The 19,689-nt window shown below is 40.3% G+C and overlaps 1 protein-coding gene and 1 long non-coding RNA gene across 11 annotated transcripts in view; one reads left to right on the top strand and one right to left on the bottom strand.

The window, feature by feature from the left end:
• The first annotated feature begins 123 nt into the window (after positions 1–123).
• The window catches only part of LOC144339105 (uncharacterized), a 24,310-nt gene continuing 4,744 nt past the window's right edge, over positions 124–19,689 (top strand). The window contains exon 1 of the long non-coding RNA XR_013413777.1: positions 124–204. This is a non-coding gene — a long non-coding RNA (uncharacterized LOC144339105). The remainder of the gene's footprint in view (positions 205–19,689) is intronic.
• FETUB (fetuin B) overlaps positions 6,689–19,689 on the bottom strand; it is a 25,756-nt gene continuing 12,755 nt past the window's right edge. For 5 of the 10 annotated variants that reach the window (XM_077992036.1, XM_015131402.3, XM_015131405.3 and 2 more), the window contains 7 exons: positions 18,667–18,892; positions 18,211–18,321; positions 16,780–16,867; positions 14,417–14,586; positions 13,287–13,388; positions 8,337–8,420; positions 6,689–7,374 (listed from right to left, as the gene is read on the bottom strand). In XM_077992036.1, the coding sequence (XP_077848162.1) occupies positions 7,006–7,374; positions 8,337–8,420; positions 13,287–13,388; positions 14,417–14,586; positions 16,780–16,867; positions 18,211–18,321; positions 18,667–18,891 (1,149 nt within the window). In that variant the 5' untranslated portion in view covers position 18,892 and the 3' untranslated portion in view covers positions 6,689–7,005. Of the gene's footprint in view, positions 7,375–8,336; positions 8,421–13,286; positions 13,389–14,416; positions 14,587–16,779; positions 16,868–18,210; positions 18,322–18,662; positions 18,992–19,689 lie in introns of those variants that run through there. The other 5 variants (XM_077992040.1, XM_077992041.1, XM_077992038.1 and 2 more) reach the window with 5 other exon arrangements.

Genomic DNA, 19,689 nt, shown 5'->3' with positions numbered 1-19,689 from the left:
ATCAGTCAGTGGATTGATGGATCAAGGCACTAAAACTCCTCAGTAGAAGGCAGCTGCATTATCTAAGGGAGGGAACATGTTAAACAGGTACCATTATAAAAGGAAGTGACTTCAGGTAAAATAGAATAATGAAGAGGCTGTCATTTTGAAGTCAGATCTGAATTTTCAACCTGGCTTTATTACTTTCCTACTGTGTAATGCTGGGTAAGCAACAAAACTTCTCTGATTCTTAGTTTCCTCGTGTCTGTGAGAGTCTGCAGTAATGTTTCTCAGACTCGGCTTGATATTAGAATCACCCCAGGAGCTTTAAAAAGTCCTGATGTCAAGGACTTCTTCCAGGACAATTTAATCAAAATCTCTGAGAGTGGACTTTGGTATTGGTAGTTTTAAAACTCCTAAGTAATCCAGTGTGTGCGGTCAGGGTTGAGAATTATTGGGATTCTAGAGAGAACCGAAGAGAGGGAAAGGATTTGAAGAGAGAACAAAAAGGGAGGTATATGAAAAGTAGATCTCATTTCCACAAGTCTCAGGATTAATGAGTGCAACATGTTTTGAATACTGTTTGTGACTGAACTTTTAATGTCAGTAACCCTGGCTTTTAAATACCCAATGGGACCAGTCCAGTGTAACGGAGAATGACAGGAATGTATGGAATCTGGTCAAGGTGTTATTAAGAGGCTCCAACCCAGTGGGGAAGGGGAAAGCTATTGATTAAAACAAAAACTATTTTGAGTTCCTTAATGAAGTTTTTCTATTATGGCTATATTGGCTGCACCCTAAATGGGGTGTCCTGGGTGAACCAAATGCTGGTATAGGAAAAGGAATGGGAATGTTGAGGGGATGGGAAGAGGCATCAAGAGCAGGAATATAATTTTCCTACCGTACTGTTCTGCTGAGACTAAGGGGTACCTCAGGGATCCATGCCTCCTCTTCCTTTATTGAATCTTAAAGAGCCATACAGTACTAATGATGCCATTCTGGCAACTGGAGTGGCTTCAGGGGAGAGAGCACATTAAGGGTGCTGGGATGGTAATGGTTGGGAGGAAGCTGAATGGTAGTGAGAGAGACACTCTGTCCTGAGAACCCTGATCCAGGAAGTGACATTTGGCTTTGGGGATGGTTCCTATTAAGCATTTAGGGAACTAGAGAGTGGCCTCAGATGGAAGTGCTGACTTTACACGGGTGGTATCTGGGCAGACTGGGCGGGTAGAATATTCATCTTCACCTTTTCTTTTTTTTTTTTTGAGACAGAGTCTCACTTTCTCTGTTGCCCAGGCTGGAGTACAGTGGTGCCGTCTCAGTTCACTGCAACCTCCGCCTCCCAGGTTCAAGCAATTCTTCTGTCTCAGCCTCCCAAGTGCTGTGACTACAGATGCCCACCACCACACCTGGCTAAATTTTGTATTTTTAGTAAAGACAAGGTTTCACCATATTGGTTGGGCTGATCTCGAACTCCTGACCTCAGGTGATCCACCTGCCTCGGCCTCCCATAGCGCTGTGATTATAGGAACGAGCCACTGTGCCCTGCTGTCTTCACATTTTCATTCTGCATTTAGGTTATTTCTGTGTGTCGTGGATATTTTAACAGAAAAAAGAGTTAGCTAACGAATTTTTATTCTTTAAACCTTTTTGACTCATAATAGAACACATGCTCTTTGCAAAAAATGTGGAAAATACAAAAAGCATAAAGAAAATTCACCTCTAATTCTACAACCATGAGGAAAACCAACTATTTATAACGCATAATTACTTCATATACTTTTTGCTATTTGAATATATGTAATATATATGTTTTGCATCATTAGAATTATTCTGTACATACAGGTGTTTCTTTCCCTCCACTGTAGTTGAGTATGTATTTACTTATAACCTCTATTTTTTTTTCAGGCATTAATAGAAACCATATAAGCTTTATAAATGCTTTTGTGTTTTTATAGGATTTTAAATTTTTGAGTTATTTTAAGTATATAATTTTTAGTCATAAACATAATCCCTGCAAAAAGTAAAAAAGCCAACAATATTTTAGAATATTGTAAAACAAAAATTAAGTCTCTTTGCTCCATTCTTCACTCCCAAATCCTTTCCCAAGAGAAGGACTTTTAACAATCCCTTGCTATATATGGTTTAAATATTGTATTTTCCCTTAAGGGTATACCATGAGGACTTTCTCAGATCATTAAATATTCTTCAGAAAGATTATTTTTGAGATTACGTAATATTGCATGTTTTATGTGTTAATGTATTCAACATTCCCCAATTTTTGGCCATGCATATTGTTTCCAATTATTTGTTCTTATAAAAAAAGGATGAATTCCTGTCCTTTGTAGGGACATGGATGAAGCTGGAAACCATCATTCTCAGCAAACTATCGCAAGGACAAAAAACCAAACACCGCTGCTGGGCGCGGTGGCTCACGCCTGTAATCCCAGCACTTTGGGAGGCCGAGGCGGGTGGATCACGAGGACAGGAGATGAGGACCATGCTGGCTAACACAGTGAAACCTCGTCTCTACTAAAAATACAAAACATTAGCCGGGCATGGTGGCGGGCGCCTGTAGTGCCAGCTACTCGGGAGACTGAGGCAGGAGAATGGCGTGAAACCGGGAGGCGCAGTTGCAGTGAGCCGAGAGTGTGCCACTGCACTCTAGCTTGGGTGACAGAGCGGGACTCCGTCTCAAAAACAAACAAACAAACAAAACAAACAAACAAACAAACAAAATCAAACACCGCATGTTCTCACTAATAGGTGGGAATTGAACAATGAGAACACTTGGACACAGGAAGGAGAACATCACACACTGTGGCCTGTCATGGGGTGGAGGGAGGGGGGAGGGATAGCATTAGGAGATATACCTAATGTAGATGACGAATTAATGGGTGCAACACTCGAGCATTTTTTCAGATGTTCACTCACCAACATTATACTAGAACTTAAAGTATAATAACAATATAAATAAATAAATAAATAAATGCTACAGTGGACCTCTTTGTAAATCTCTGACTATTTCTTTGAGAATCACTAGACTGGTTGACAGAATTTTATGACATTTGATTTTTTTGTAATAGGAGTCACTTTTTAAAGAAAATACAGTTTTTATCAGGCTTAATGTATCTATTTTGTTAATTTACTTTAAAAATGGGCTTTAATTTTTAGAGCAGTTTTAGGTTGACAGTACAACTGAGTGGTGAGTATAGAGTTTCTACCCAGCCCCTACATATTCCCCTCACACTCACAGCCTCCCCTACTATAAACCTCTGAACACTAGCAGTGCATTTGTTACAGCTGATGAACTTACAGCGACCCATAGTTATAGCCTAAAGTCTATGGCTTACATTAGCGTTCACCCTTGATGTTGCACATCTGTGGGTTTTGACAAATATAGAATGAAATGTATCCACCATTGTAGCAGCATACAGAATAGTTTCACTGACTAAAAATCCTCTGTGCTCCACATATTCCATCCCTGTCTCCTTGCTAACCACTGGCAACCAGTGATCTTTTTACTGTCTTCATAATTTTGCCTTTTCCAAAATGTCATATGGTTGGAACCATACAGTATTTAATCTTTTCAGATTGGTTTCTTTCACTCAGTAATATGTATTTAAGCTTCCTCTATGTCTTTTTATGACTTGATATTTGTATTCCTTTTTAGTGCCAAATAATATTTCATTGTCAGGATTTACTTACCACTCACCTGGTGAAGGACAGTTCGTTGCTTCCAAATTTCAGCAATTATGAGCAGATCTGCTATGAATATCCATGTGTGGGTTTTTGTATGAACATAATTTTCACATCATTTGGGTAAATACCAAGGAGTGTGACTACTGGATCATATTATAAGAGTATGTTAAGTTTTGAAAGTAACTGTCAAACTGTCTTCCAAAGTGGCTGTACATTTGCATTCCCAGCAGCAATGAATGAGAAGTTCCTTTTGCTCCATATCCTTGCCACCATTTGGTATTGTCAGTGTTCTGGATTTTGGCCATTCTGACAGATATGTAGTGGTATCTCATTGTTATTATAATTTGCATTTCTTTGATGACATATGAAGTTCACTGAAGTTCAGCATTTTTACAGATGTTCACTCACCATTTTTTTTTTTTTTTTTTTTGGTGAGGTTTAAATCTTTTGCCCATTTTTATTTTTATTTTTTTAACTTCTATTTTTAAGTCCATGGGTACATGTGCACATTTGTTATACAGGTAAACTCATGTCACAGGGGTTTGTTGTACAGATTATTTGTCATGCAAGTACTAAGCCTAGTACCAAACAGCCATTTTCTTCTGATCCTCTCCTTCCTCCCACCCTTCACCTTTGAGTAGGCCCCAGTGTGTGTTGTTTCCCTCTATGTGTACATGTGTTCTCATTATTTAGCTCCCACTTATAAGTGAGAGCATGCGGTATTTGGTTTTCTGTTCCTGCATTAGTTTGCTAAGGATAATAACCTTCAGCTCCATCCATGTTACTGCAAAAGACACGATCTCATTTTTTTAAAAATGTTTTGCCCATTTTCAAAGTGGGTTGTTCATTTTCCTCTTGTTGAATATGTTCATTTTAAACATTCAGCGGAGGTAACTCTTAATATTATATAACTAGAAATACTCAGCTCCTGAAATTTTGTTGTAGAAGATTAGTGTTAGCAATTGCAAACTACTGATGACTTGAATGCAAGAGCCTCAGATCAGTAATAAATGCAGCATTTTGCAACTACTGACAAGGATGCAGATTAGCTTGTCTGCATGGAGTCTGCAGAGTAAGAAAAAAAAAGATCAAGGACCGAAAGCCAGAGAAACAGCATCTAAGAGATGAGCCAGAGAAGAGGAGCCCAAGGTGGGATATGAGGGGGAGTGGTCAGAAAAGTGGAAGAAAAACCTAGAGGATATGGGACAAAGTCTCCTTAAAAAAGTCTGCAGAGCAAGCAAGGTCAGCATTGTCAGATGCTTGAAAGTGTAAGTAAAAGTGAACAGATTTTTTTTTTAATTTAAAATAAAAGATTGTGAGGGAACACCAAGTCAGTGGGTTATAGGAAAAGAGATGGATTCACGTTACAGTGACCTAAGGAATGAAGAGGTGGTGGGGCAGTGGCAAGCATGGGAACAATCTAGTTTTTCATGAATTAAGCCATAGAAAGAGAAAGGAGGTGGTAGGTAGAAGGAGAAACAAAGTCTGAGGCCCTTCCCCATCCTTTTACCAGTAGAGAAGGGCCTTATAGAACACCCCTTGGGAAACCCCAGTTGAGGCTCCTAATGGTTTCTCTCTGTTTGCCTCAGGCCCATCCTTTGACTTTCTCTGCCTAGTCTTGTCTCCCAGGCTGACTCCAGGGAATTGAATAACCCAGGCTCTCCCTGCTGGTTAATTTACCACTGAGTTCAAAGAGCCATTGGGAGGAGGAGACTGGAAGGAAGCAGGAAGGTAGGGAGAGGGGAGGGTGCTTATTCCCTGCTCCTTCCCGCTTCAGCACTAGGTTCTGCAGGGGCTGCAGCCCTCCACCAGGGCGGCTCCTGCAGGTGGCTTCTCCACAGGATAGTTCCAACAGAGCAGAGAAGCCAGCCACTCCTGCTCCTGCTCAGCCTTAGGTGGTGAAGACTCCCTGCTGACGCTGTTGTCCAGGTGCCTCAGCATCCCTTGACCTCCCCTTCACCTGGGCCACAAGCCTTCACTAAAGTTCCCTTCACTGAAGTCTTCTTCTTTTTTTGAAATTGAGTCTAGATCTGTTACCCAGGCTGGCAGCGTACAGTGGCATGATCTCAGCTCACTGCAACCTCCACCTCCCAGGTTCAAGTGATTCTCCTGCCTCAGCCTCCCAAGTAGCTGGGATTACAGACGTGTACCACCATGCCTGGATAATTTTTATATTTTTAGCAGAGACAGAGTTTCACCATGTTGGCCAGGCTGGTCTCGAACTCCTGACCTCCAGTGATCTGCCTGCCTCAGCCTCCCAAAGTGCTGGGATTACAGGCATGAGCCAACGTGCTGGGCCAACTGAAGTCTTTTTAGTTGAGTCACCTGAGTACAATTCTGCTTCTTTCAGACCCTGACCAACAGGGTGTAAGACCCCATATGACACCCTCACATAATCGCTTCCTTCTTACGAGAAGCAGATAAGAGGAACAGAGTGTGAATATTGTCTACTTCTCTTATGCTAATTACGCCGAGACCTGTGTGCCTCTTCTAATAGCCGCCAGGATAGAGGACAATAGCTGCATCTGCAAATTCTCTGTCAAAATGTCCAAGGTCCTATCTGGTGTGCATGTGTGCACGTGTGCATAGGTATTACTGAATGAGGGGAAATTGGTCCTGCAGTGTTTGAAAGATGGAAAACATAGACTATAATTGAATGCTATGATGGACCCTCCTCTATCTGTCCCAGAGAAATTGTAACAGTGATGAGAACTGTCACGGTCTGCTGCTCCCACAGTGTCTAGCACAGGCCACATGTGTACTTCTCTTCCATGTGCCCCCAGCTCTAAGTGAATTACCCCACTGTTGAGACCTGGAGACTTCCAGACAGATGAAAAGAGGTAGAAGTTTGGAAATGGTATGGGCCCTATGCAGCTAATACCTGTCCTGGAATTAAAGGGAATTTAGGGACTGAAACTGCTGGGCATTAGTTTCTCATGCCTCCTGGTGTTAGGGAATTGTCTCTACTCACGCAATGCTTTCATGCTGAGATTTGAGCACACATATACTGCTGAAAGGATAAGTACCTTTATAAGTGAGTGGCTGGAGACATAAGAGAGGCATCTCTCCATGGCATGAGACTCCTCAGTTTAGGAGGGGATGCAGCCCAGGGTACAAGGCAGTGTACAGGGTAGAGTGCAGCCCAAGCAGGGGGTTCAGTCTCATTATTTCCAATCCCAGTCAACATGCTGAGGCGAAGAAGAGTCAAAAAGGTGTCCTTCATTAGCCACTCTCTACGTGTGCATGCTCTGTCTCTGTCCATTGTCCCCATCACCTCCCATTTCATGGGTGCACCATGCCCCTACAGAAGACTCTGTGTGATTCTCACGGCGGAAGGACAAGAGGGCTGGCATCCTGGGCTGGCCCAGGGCACTCAGCAGTGCGTGCTTTTTCTCTGGGGAAAGGCAGGACAACCACCTTCTTCTCCATAGGCTCCAGGAAGAGGAAGGAAAGATCCAGGCTTTCTCCCTGGGGATTCGTGGTTAGATCCAGATGCACAGGAAAGGCCTCCTGAGGGTCCTTTTCCTGGGAATTGTTATCATCCAAGTCAGGAAGATATTGGACAGATCCTCTTGGCCCAGCTTTGGAGGGGGAGTCTGTGGGGGGTGTGTTTTTCTGCTGGGATTCTTCCACCTTGGAAAGGTTTATAGCTTTCTGGTTAACAGCAGAGTTTTCACTTCCAGTGGCTGGAGCCTGGAACGAGAACATTTTTAAATGCAGAGTTCCACAGGGAAAGTCCTCCCATGCCTAGTACCAGCCTAAGCTGATCTGTGCCCTTCTGTTGGAACATTTTAAAGGGAGAGTGGGTAGAGGGATGGGCCTCCTGGTGAAAGGGTTAAAAAACAAAACAGATAACAGCTGGGGGAACCAAGACCTGTAGAAACTTGACTGTGGGACTGTGAGTCTCACAATTTCAGAGCTGAATAATGGCCCAGAGAGGTTCAGTGACTCACTCGAAGTCTCCAGCAAGCTATCTTTCTGTTCCCAGTAGTGGCAGCAGCAGGTGCCTTTCCTTGATTGTTTATTCTGCACCAGGCCTTGTACAGCACCCTTCATTCAGGTCCTTTCATTTGCTTCTCACAAGAATTGGAATGATGCAGTGTTGCAATCCCAGTTTATAAATGAGGCAACCAAAACTCAAATAGGTAAGTATGTGCCTGTTACATAGCTCACAGGTACCAGAGCAAAACTGGATCCCAAGTGTCCTGTTTCAACTGCCTTAAATATACCAGGCACAAATACACCTCAAATATAAACTGCCTCTCAAATGTAACAGGCTACCTTATAATAAGTGCGCAATAAACACTTCTGGAAAGGGATTGAACATTTTCTTGGAAATAACTTCTCCCTGTGGCTTGAGGTAAGGTTTCTTTGGGACACTGAATTTAATGTCTCAGAGGCTTGAATCACATCCAAGCCAGCAGTTCTCTGTTTCTGAATTTGTCTGGCTTATTCTGCAGGACCATATTGTGACTAAAACAAGGCTTAACAGGTCTTTGACTAGCTATCCTGTGGGTGTGGCCTCAGGGTAGCCTGTGGAAAGTGGTGAGCAAGGTGGTTGGGAAAATCAAAGGAAGGAGGGTAAGGTAGTGGCAGGTAACTATCGATAATCTGCTCTTCTTCACAGAAAGACGGGCAATTAGATTGAAAAATACCTGTGATTCAAAGAAGTCACAAGTCACAGAGACAAGTTTTTCCCAGGGTTTTCGGATCAGAGAACCTTTGCAAAGACCAACAGGCTAAATGACAGAGAGTATTGAGTGAGTATGTCATGTGAGTATTACCAGTGATCATAGATAGAAATCAACTAGCTTTCTGCTTGTGTAGATACACAGCCAATCAACATTTTTATGCTTCTACTATGTAATGGGTAGACTCTAAGTCAATTCTTTCTAGATCACCCCTACCAAGAAATCATCCAAATTAGGCTAAATTGCTTCAAATAATGAGAAACTCCGTATTTCTTGAGGAATGAAACTCTGTTTACTAAACAAATTCTTTGTGTTGAGTGGAAAGTTATGTCTATACAGATTCTACCTCTTGGCCTTAGTTCTACCCTTGGGTCAGCTAGAAAACGTGTTTTCATCTTTTATGTAGCAGCCCTTTAAGTATGTTTCACCTGAGATTTCTCTTCTCAGACAAAACCACTCTCAGCTCCTTAAATTTCTCTTTACTTAAAGTAAAGTAGCTTTGTTTCCTTATTACAAATGTAATAGTTAGAATATAGATAAATAAAAGAAAATAAAGACCTGTAAATTGCCTGAAAGATACTTGTTACCTGCAGTGATTTGATTTCTTTTCTTCCAATCTTTTTTCGTATGCATATACATTTTTCTTCTACAAAATAGTCATATTATATTTATTACTTTATAACTCTATTTTGTCACTTAACAATATATTGTAAAAACCCTTTTATGGCATTGAATGGTCTTCTAGGGTTTTTAAAAGAATGGCTACCTAGTATTCCTCTGTGATGTTTAACAAGCTCTCTTTTGTTGGACAGCTAGATTGAATCTAATTTTTCTGTTATTTAAACATTGAAGGTACATCTTTTCATGTATTCCTAGTTACTTCCTTAGGATAAATTCCTAGAAGAGGAGTTTTAGAGTCATACAGTGTGTACTTTTCAAGCATAAATAGAATATTACAATAAAATGTTGCCTCAATTTCCAAAGAAGAGCTCTTAAGTATATCCGCATAAAATTTACTAAATTTGCCTAAAAATAAACTAAAAATAGAACTACCATTTAATCCAGCAATCCCACTACTGGTTATCTATCCCCCGACCCTCACCAAAAAAGAAACTACTATAAGAAAAAGACAACTGCACTTGTATATTTATCACAGCACTATTCATAATAGCAAATATGTGAAGCCAATGTTGTGTCCATCAGTGGACGATTAGATTAAAATGTGATGTGTGTGTGTGTGCGCACACACCATGGAATACTGCTCAGCTATAAAAAAGAATGATATCATGTCCTTTGCATCAACATGGATGGAACTGGAGGCCATTATCCTAAGTGAAATGACTCAGAAACAAAAAGCCAAAATCCACATGTTCTCACTTAAAAGTGGAAGCTAAAGAAAGGGTATACATGGACACAAAGTGGAGTAACAGACACTGAAGATTCCAAAAGGTGGGAGGGTGGTGAGGGATGAAATACCATCCTGAGCTGGGCGCGGTGACTCACGGCTGTAATCCCAGCACTTTGGGAGGCTGAAGCAGATGGATCACTTGAGGTCAGGAGTTCGAGACCAGCTGGTCAACATGGTGAAACCCTGTGTCTACTAAAAGTACAAAAATTAGCCAGGTGAGGTGGCAGGTGCCTGTAGTTCCAGCTACTTGGGAGGCTGAGGCAAGAGAATCGCTTGAACCCAGGAGGTGGAGGTTTACAGTAAGCTGAGATTGCGCCTCTGCACTCCAGCCTGGGTGACAGAGCAAGATTTGGTCTCCAAAAAAAAAAAAAAAAAAAAAACACAAAAAACAAAACAAAAAAAAACCCACCCTGAATACAATGTACACTATTAGAGTGATGGATACACTAAAAACCCAGACTTCACCTCTATGCAATATATTCATGTAAGAAAACTGCACTTGTATCCCTAAATCCACACACACACAAAAAAAGTGTTTAAACAGATTGCCTAAATATTACTCTGTCACTCAGCTCCAGAGCATATGAAAAAAAGACTAGAAATTCCTTAAAGTGGGAAAATCCATTAAAGTACGAAGTGTCTGGGGAATGGTGCTTCAGCCTTTTCCTTCTCTTCATCACCAAGTCACAAAGAGGAGGGGCTCTCAGAGAACCTTCTGGAGAAATTACAGGTACTCGCACCAAGGAGACCTGGCCACTCCCACCCTAGCTAGGATTTGCTGAGCTACCAAAGTTCACAGGCCTACCTGGTGCTGACACTAGAGTGGATCACAAAGGGAGTTTATGAGTGTGCTGAACATGTGAGCCCTAGAGGCTGGGAACACATGTGGCATCCAGATTTAAAAAGGAGAAGTAAAAAGCTATCTCTTTCCAGGTGACATGATCATATAGAAAATCCTAAGAAATCCACTAGCAAACTATTAGAACTAATAAATGAGTTCATCAAGGTTACAGCATATAAGATCAATATAAAAAATCAATTGTCTTTCTACACACTTTCAATGAACAATCCAAAAATGAAATTAAGAAGACAGTTTCATTACATTAGCATCAAGAGAACAAAATATTCGGAGAGTAAATTTACCAAAATAAATGAAAAGTTTGTACACTGAAAACTACAAAACTTTGTCGAAATAAATTAAATGAGTTCTAAACAAATGGAAAGATACCACATATTCATGGATTTGAAAACTTAATATTGTTAAGATGACAGTACTTTTGACGTTGATGTACAGATTCAATACAATCAAATGTATCAAATTTCCAAATGCCTTTTTAAAAATAGAAATTGGCAAACTGGTCCTAAAATCAGCGCGAAAATTCAAGGCATTAAGGATACCCAAAGCAATCTTGAACAAGAAGCACAAATAGGAGGACTTAAATGTTCCAATCTCAAAATGTACTACAAAGCTATATAGTATTCAAGACAGTGTTATACCAGTATAAGCTTAGAAGTGTAGATCAATGGAATAAAATTGAGACTAAAGAAATAAACTCTTACATTTATGGTCAATTGATCTTCAAGAAGTATGCCAAGACAACGACATGGGGGAAAGAATAGTTTTTTTAACAAATAGTGCTGGAAAAATTGGATGTTTGTATGCAAAAGAAAGTTGAACTCCCTGCCTCACACATGTACAAAAACTCAAAATGTGTCATAGGCCTACATATAGGGGCTTATTTCTTTACTTTCAATTTTATTCCAATTGATCTACGTATCATTCTCATACCACCAAGACGTTTTCTTAAATACTGTAGTTTTGTAGTAAGTTTTGAGTTTGGGAAGTATGTCTTCCTATTTTTTTTGTTGTTGTTGTTCAAGATTATTTTGGCATTCTGAATCCCTTGCATTTTTACACATAGAAATCTTGGTGATTATGGATTAGGCAATGATTTCTTAGATATGACATTAAAAGCACATTCAAAATAAGAAAAATATATAAAAATAGAACTTCATCAAAATTTAAAACTTCTCTATTTCAAAGAACATTGTCAAGAAAGTGAATAGACAACGCAGAGAATGAGAGAAAATACTTAAAAATATGTATCTGATAAGGACATTGTATCCAGAATATGTAAAGACTCTTATTATTCGACAATGAAAAGACAAGCAACTGGATTTTAAGTGGGCAAATGATTTGTGTAGACATTTTTCCAAAGAAAACATACTAATAGATAATAAACACAATAAAAGATCTTCAACATCATTAGTTATTAGGAAAATGCAAATAAAAATCATGATGAGATACCAATTCATGCCCAGTAGGATGGCTATAACCAAAAGAAAGATCATAATAGGTGTTGGCAAAGATGTAGAGAAATTGAAACCCTCATACATTGCTGATGGGATTGCAAAACTGATGCGGTCACAGTGGAAAACAGTATAGCAGTGAAAGGGTTAAACATGGAGGGTTTTTGTTGTTGTTGTTGTTGTTTTTCATATGACAAAAACTCCACTCTAGGTATATACTCAAGAGAAATGGAAACATATGTGTACATAAAAACTTGTACACTTGTTCATAGCAGGAAACAATTCAAATGTCTATCAACTGATAGATGGATAAACAATAAACAATATCCATGCAATAAAATATTATTTGCTAAGGAAGAGGTAAAACTACATCTATTTATAGATGGAGAAGCTTTGAGAACACTATGCTAAGTGAAAGAAGCCAGAATCAAAAGACCATATGCTGTAGGATTCCATTTATATGAAATGTCCCGAATAGGCAAAGCCATAGAAACAGAAGGTAGGTAAGTGGTTTCCAGGGCCTTGGTAAGGTGGCAATGGGAAATGACTGTTAGTGGGCATGAGGTTTCTTTTGAGGCTGATGAAAATATCTAAAATAAGAAAGTGGCGATGGTAGCACAACTCTGTGAACATACTAAAAACTGCTGAACTGTACACCTTAAATGGATGAATTTTACAGTGTATGAATTATTTCTTAATAAAGCTGTTACTGTAAGTAAATGAGAGGAAAGTATTCTTGGTGCATTTTGCCCAGTTGCACTCCAACACATTGTGCCAGGTTAAATTCCCACCAGTTGTGTTTCAGATGGCTTCAAGGCATACTTTCCTTCTTGGATGCCTCTTTGAATGAAGGCCTATTTGATTTTGTCCTTCTTAAAGAGTGGTCCAAGGAATGGAACACCATGCTGTATTACAAACGTAACTGGATTGCATTAGACCAAAGCAGGGCCATTACCCATCACTGAGATGTCTGTGTTTTACAGCTCTATATAATCACTTTTGCAACTGCTGATGAAAATTGCACTTACAATTGAATGCAGTCTGGATCTGTCTAATCTCTAACTAGTCTAACTTGCTCCTTGAGGGGAAGAAAAGCATCTCATGCCTTATGACACCTCATATGTAATTTATGCTCCACAAACACTTAGAGATGATCTGTGAACACTCAAATTATGAAGACATTCAGGAAAACTCACCACAGAGTCGGAGGACTGAAGTGAACAGCTGCTGATCTGGGATTTGGTACACGGTGATTCTTTAATTAAGTATTCCACAAAGTAAGAAGGGCCAACCACCCACTGTTATGAGACAAGAGCTGAGATGTAAAAATCAAACATTTCTGCCTGGGGAGAAGACTCAGGTTTGACAGCATTATATCTACAGAAACAATACATCACCAGAGGCATTGTCAAGGCACATATCTGTTGTTCTGCAAATCCCCACACTGATCAAACCATGTACCATGATTTAGTTACTAAAAAAACATAATCTCACACCTTTCTTCCCTTCTTTAAGATTTGAATGGGCCCTAAACACCTTCTTTTGATTTATTTTTCCTCATGTAGAATTATCTTTTAAATTTTTCTGCTTATGAAAGAAATATCAGGCCAGGTACAGTGGTTCATGCCTGTAATCCCGGCACTTTGGGAGACCAAGGCGGGTGGATTGTTTTGAGTCCAGGAGTTCGAGACCAGCCTGTGCAACATAGTGATACCCAATCTCTACAAAAAATACAAAATTAGCCAGGTGTGGTGGTATGCACCTGGAGTCTCAGCTATTTGAGAGGCGGAGGTACAAGGACTGTTTGAGTCCACCCTGGGTGACAGAGTGTCTCTGTCTCAAAAGGTAAAAAGAAAGAAATAGACAGAGAGGGAGAGAGAGAGAAAGAAGGAAAGAAATCAACATAATTTAAATACAAATGAGCCTTCATTTTCTCTAATCCATAACATTCAACACCCAGTCTAGGCCTTAAAATAGAGTAAAAGTGATGTTGTAAAGTGGTCCATGATCAGTCACATTTGAGAATACAGCAGTAAGTGGTAAACTTATGGACAATCCCCCAAGGAGACTAGGAGTTCATTTCTCTTCTTGCCTTAAGGTTAGGGAAGCAAAATCAAGCCACCTGACTCTTGTAGAAATGCCATGGAATCACTTAGAAACTGAAGCGTGATAGAGTGGGCATCAGGTCTATCAAAGTGGGGAAAGCAGAGAAAGGTATTTTGGTTCTAATCAAAATAAGGGCCTTGACATTCTCCTCCCAGCTTAGGAATCTACAGCAACAGTTATGAGACACACTGTGTAATTGGCTTGAGCAGTTTAGCCTTACCTGGCTAGAAGCCCTGGTGACTTTGAAGAGAGAATACTGCTTGGATGTGCTCTCATTGTTGTATTTCGCAAGAGACTCAGTGGCAGCCTCCAGCACTTCGTCACTGGAAAGGTCAGTGGATGTGGGTGCTGGGCAGTCAGGGCATGTCCTGTGAATCTTTGGTTTTGAAACTGTTGATGCCAATAATATAAGTTTTAAAATATTATTAATTTTCAAAAAATCATATGACTGTAAAGAGGTAAGGATGGGGCGAGGAAGACATTTTCTGGAATAGAAGTTAGCTGTCAGCAGTGTTTTCTGTAATGACCGTGTATTACTTTCATAATTAAAAAAGAGACCAAAACAAAGTTTTCGTCTCACATACATTTACTCTGAGAATTTTGTTCAAAGACACGTAATATAGTATATTAAAATAGGACCTTTTCCTCCAACTAGTTCAATATCTTTTCTCATTATTGACTCTGTAAAGTAGACTGAGTGTCTTCAGAGGTTGGGAGTTCATTACTACCATACCTTATTTACCTTGCAGTCCCTAACACTGAACATCATATCTGATACATAGGAAGTGCTTAGTAAATGCTTGTAGAATGTATGGATAAGTGAAAGACATAGTAGAAGGTGGAAGCGCACCCTGTTTGGTTAGAAATGCAAGTGCGATCTGTCAAAGGATACAAAGTTACAGCTAGATAGGGGGATAAATTCAAGTGTTCTAGACCACTGTAGGATGACTACAGTTAACAATAAGATAAAATTTCAAATAGCTAGAAGCAGGATATTGAATATTCCCAACACAAGGAAGTGATAAAGGTTTGAGATGATGGATATACTAATAACCTAATCTGATCACAATACAGTATATATATGGAAATATCACTATATATGCTATAAATATGTACTATTATTTATCAATAAAAAATAAAAATAAATAATTTTGTTTTTAAGAAGAAAAATGCAAGTGAGCCTGAAAACAAAACTGATCAAGTCATTGTGTGACTGGATAGAATGATCACCCCAAGCACAGCCAGATTTCTGTTTGGGAGGAGCTGAGGGCAGCAAGCCTAGTGTGAAAGTCAGGATACAGAATTTATCTTGAAGCTGCTTTTGCAGAGCAAACACATTGTTTTTAGTAATTCTGTATTTATCTGCATGCACTTGGGGACTGGTGGAGATAATGGGGGACTTACATCCACAGCTTGTCACTCCTGAATCATCACCACCTGTCACTTCCTGATCTTCCGTAGCTCTGATGCCTATGACTTCCATTTAAGTCCTGAGACTGTTTGCTATTTGCTGTCCTAATTTATTTTAGGTGAATCTTGCCTTCACAACCAGGAATCTTAAACTGTGCCTAACAAAATGTTTGCTCGCTTGCCTTGTTATTCAAAGCAACCAGCAGCATTCTCATCTCCTGGAGGTTATTACAGATGCAGGATCTCAGGCCCTGACCCAGACCTATGGAATCAGAATCTACACTTGCACGGGATCCACCAGGGGAGCGACACACACGTAGTTGTTCGACAGGGGACCAAATTCTGTTTTCCCGCACTGTGGATGCTCTCTTTCCAAAGACTTTCCCTTGAAAAAAGGAAGGTCCCAAATGAATGCACGTGCATATTTCAACTGTCATTAAGTTTCAGCTTCATTTCTAGTCCAATTATTTACTTAACAACATTACTGACACCTTCTACTTGGTGGGAACTGAGGAAGGGTGCAGCCGGAGGAAGAAAGGAGAAACTATTCTACATGATATAAGATATGCGACCCCCAAATCAAGGCGGTGCATTATGTGTTCCCTGAGTAGTTTAGACAAAGTTGTATAGGAATGCAGATTACAAAAGCACCATTCCTTTCTAGAATAGAGAACACTATGGAAGAAGCGGTGGTGGTCCTTAAAGAATAGGTATGTTCCAAGGTCAGAGGTCATTGGGGAGGGCATGCTCAGCAGAGGGAGAGGCACAAGCAAGACGCGGAGACTGGAAAGTGCAGTGCATGTTCAGAAAACAGTGTGGCACCCAGTAGAATGGAGTGTAGAGTTGGTGTAGTCTGGGAAATAATGGCAGAGATAGTCAGAAAGGAAGCCTGAGGAACAGTCATAGAAATTATACCATTTATTTCGGACTGAAAATGTAAGATCTGATGCAGCATATAAATGTAGAGGTAATTGAGTAAGATATACTGTGGGAAGAGGAGCAATATAGGATGAACTTCAGTAAGGAGGTAAGTACTGGAAATACTAAGAAATTGGCATTAAGAATAAACAGCAAATAAGAATGAGAGATACCCTACACACTCTTGGCAAAGACCTGGTTAAGTACTCTTTTCCATCCTTTATTAAAACTAACAAAATCATAGTGATTGCTTACCTGGGCGAAGAGTACAGTTATAAGCAGCTAAATAGAGAACTCTACTTGGTTTGTTGTTATAAAATATTGCTTTGCATTGACCATAAACCTGAAACCAACAAATACATTTTATGACATAGTGAATGCAATTATGAGTTTTTAAAATACCTCCAAAATCAAAGTCAGACATTTTCTTTTAAAGTAATTAGAAACTTAAGAACGAATTTTGTGGTTTTGGCTGGGAGGAACTGCAGTTGATGATCAAACTGTTTAACCTTTTCCTAGGACACAGCTAGAATATGTTTCCCAGCCTCCCCAACAGGTGTGACTGTGTATAATTGAGTTCTAACCACAGGAAGGTGAGCAGAAATGAGGTGTAACCATTTCCAGATCTGGCTCATAAGGGTCTCCCATGTTGTCTCTGTCCTCAACGCTCTTTCTCTGTGCACAGCTTGATACACATGAGCAGGTAACCATGGAAGTCATGAGCTGAGGCTGGCAGAGTCTAGAGCCACAGTGTGGAATAAACTTGGATCTCAAATTACCCCTGGAGCAAAGCCCCCATCTAATCAGGAACTTCTACTTTCAACTTTCCATGCATGAGAAATGGACTTCTATCATGTTAGAGTCAGTATACACTTTTTGTGTGTGTGTTTTAGTAGCTAGTGTCACCATAACAAGTATAATTCACAACAGGATATTCACTTTTCAAAATCAAGGTGGGTGCAGTTTGACCATGATGAGGTTATATGATTAGGAAAAATATCTTGATCATATAATTTGCTTCTAAACATTTATATCACTATCCTGCATTCATGTTGTAAAGTTTTATATCAATTAATGAAAATCTTCCCAGGATAATTAAGAATCAAATGAAATGGATTATCTATTTTCAAGTCTCTTCTATGATCATCTTTAAAAGATTAATTCTGAGGCCCTTTATGTTCTGTGGTTCCAGGAAATCCTTACATGGCACCCTTGAGAGCTTTCATACTGCATATCATCCATTTTCCTCCCCTCAAACCTGGCATCGGTGTTTATTAAAACAAAGGAAAATAAAACAAATAGACAAAGCTCTACCTCCATCACTTCTGCAGTCTACATTAACCCCAAGTCCAGAATATTCACACCTCAGGTCTTTTTCTCACAATTTAAACACTGGTTCAGAGCCTAACGGAAGGTCTTGGAGGTTAAAAAAAAAAATCAAATAACTTGGGAGCAACTTTTCCATTCTGTTCTGCATGACCCCAGTGGGACTTCTCAGAAACCCCTCTCATGAGTTATACTTTGTTCTGTCTAGAGCATTAGAATAAGCTCATGGGCACCTGCCAGGAGATTATAAAGTGGGCCATTTAAAAGATGGCAGACGTTGAGCACCCTTTACCCTGTAGAAAGAGGGCACTTACTTGCTTTCCATAGGGCCCTTAATGGTTTATAAAAACAAGCACTCACCGATTGATAAAATGGCGTCATTCCACAGTCTCGCCATGCCTTCTTACTGAGCACATGGCAGTCAGTCTCTAGCACATCCAGTGTGAGATAGAACAGAGATCCCAGGTCATCCTGTGGGAAGGGTAGAGAAATACAACACATTTCACAGGAAGCAGAAACCGAGAAAGACCACACACACAAAAAACCCTGCTTTATGGGAAAGCCAAAGGATGTTTGTGGAGATACCCTGTAAACTGCTGAATCTGACACAAGTGTCAGAGTAGGATCACTGTTAACATGTGTTTTTATTAACAATAAGTGCATTGTCGCTGACCCTGGCAGAGGATGACAGAGTGTTCTTGGCAGGGCTTCCAATACGGAAAACACCTGCCAACATGTGTCTCTGGGTTCCCTCACCCTGGCCAGTCTCTCCAGCTTGCCCACATTCCTGCCCGAGTGGGGACCGTCATTACTTGCCTGTCTGTGTTCCTGGGCATCGTTCACTCGGTTGAGACTCAGCACATAGCCGTCCTTTCTGTCTTTGTTAATGTCCCGCAGGGCAAAGTCTGCAACTGCTAGCACATCTGAGTCATTGCAGCCTCGGGAGAGCAGAGCCCAGGGGTTGAGGACCGGCAGGGGCGGAGACCTTGCTCCGCAGCACAGGATGAGGGTGCAGAGTGCCAGGCGAAGGGGCAGACCCATTCTGTGGAGAACAAGGCCCAGGATGGGTCAGTTTGTGGAGCTGTAGGGACTGGCCAGCTTGTGAGGCTCTTTAAGGCAGACTTGAGCAGTTCTTTTTATAACTGGAAAAGCTAAACAAGTTGACCTTGAATTCTGGACTTGGATTTTCCTAAGAAAGTACTTTGGATAGAATTTGCCAATGATTCTAACCTTAGACCCTTGAGCAACCTCATATCAAACTGTGCATACAAACAAATTTAAGTTTCCCAACTGTTTCCCGAGAAATCATAACATTTTTTCAAGGCTATTATGATTATATTCTGATTTGCAGATCCCCTCCTGAATAGGAATATGGAGGACTGTCCCATTCTCCCCTGTCCCCTAGCATCTTTGCTGTGGAGATCTCCGTGGCCACTCTAATAATTTTCTCAGGCCCCAGTGGTGCTTGGTGAATTCAGACTTCCTGGCTGACAGTCTGTGTGCAAAGCCCTTGTTAGATCAGGAAGGTGGCGGAACCCCTCAGTCATCTGCCAGAAGCACAGTTGAGATTCGTTAAGCACTTCGGCCATCTGAGTGGAAAGTGTTCCACTTATCATCATTTAGGTTATTTTTAAACAATGACTTTACTTAAGAAGAAAAAGTCAAAGAGATATCGAAAGTTCTCACATCATATTTCAAGCCTATTCTTCCTTTTATGCATATGTATGCAAGCAAACTCATTAGGAGACTAAAACCCCATACTCTTGCTAAAAGAAAGATACTGAAGGGTGGGTGGGTGGCGACACATTGGTTGGGACTGTTGCCTTTTTTTTTTTTTTT

This window comes from Macaca mulatta, chromosome 2 (genome assembly GCF_049350105.2).
Source record: "Macaca mulatta isolate MMU2019108-1 chromosome 2, T2T-MMU8v2.0, whole genome shotgun sequence".
Lineage (NCBI taxonomy): Eukaryota > Metazoa > Chordata > Mammalia > Primates > Cercopithecidae > Macaca > Macaca mulatta.
This window is presented reverse-complemented; position numbering and strand designations above follow the sequence as displayed.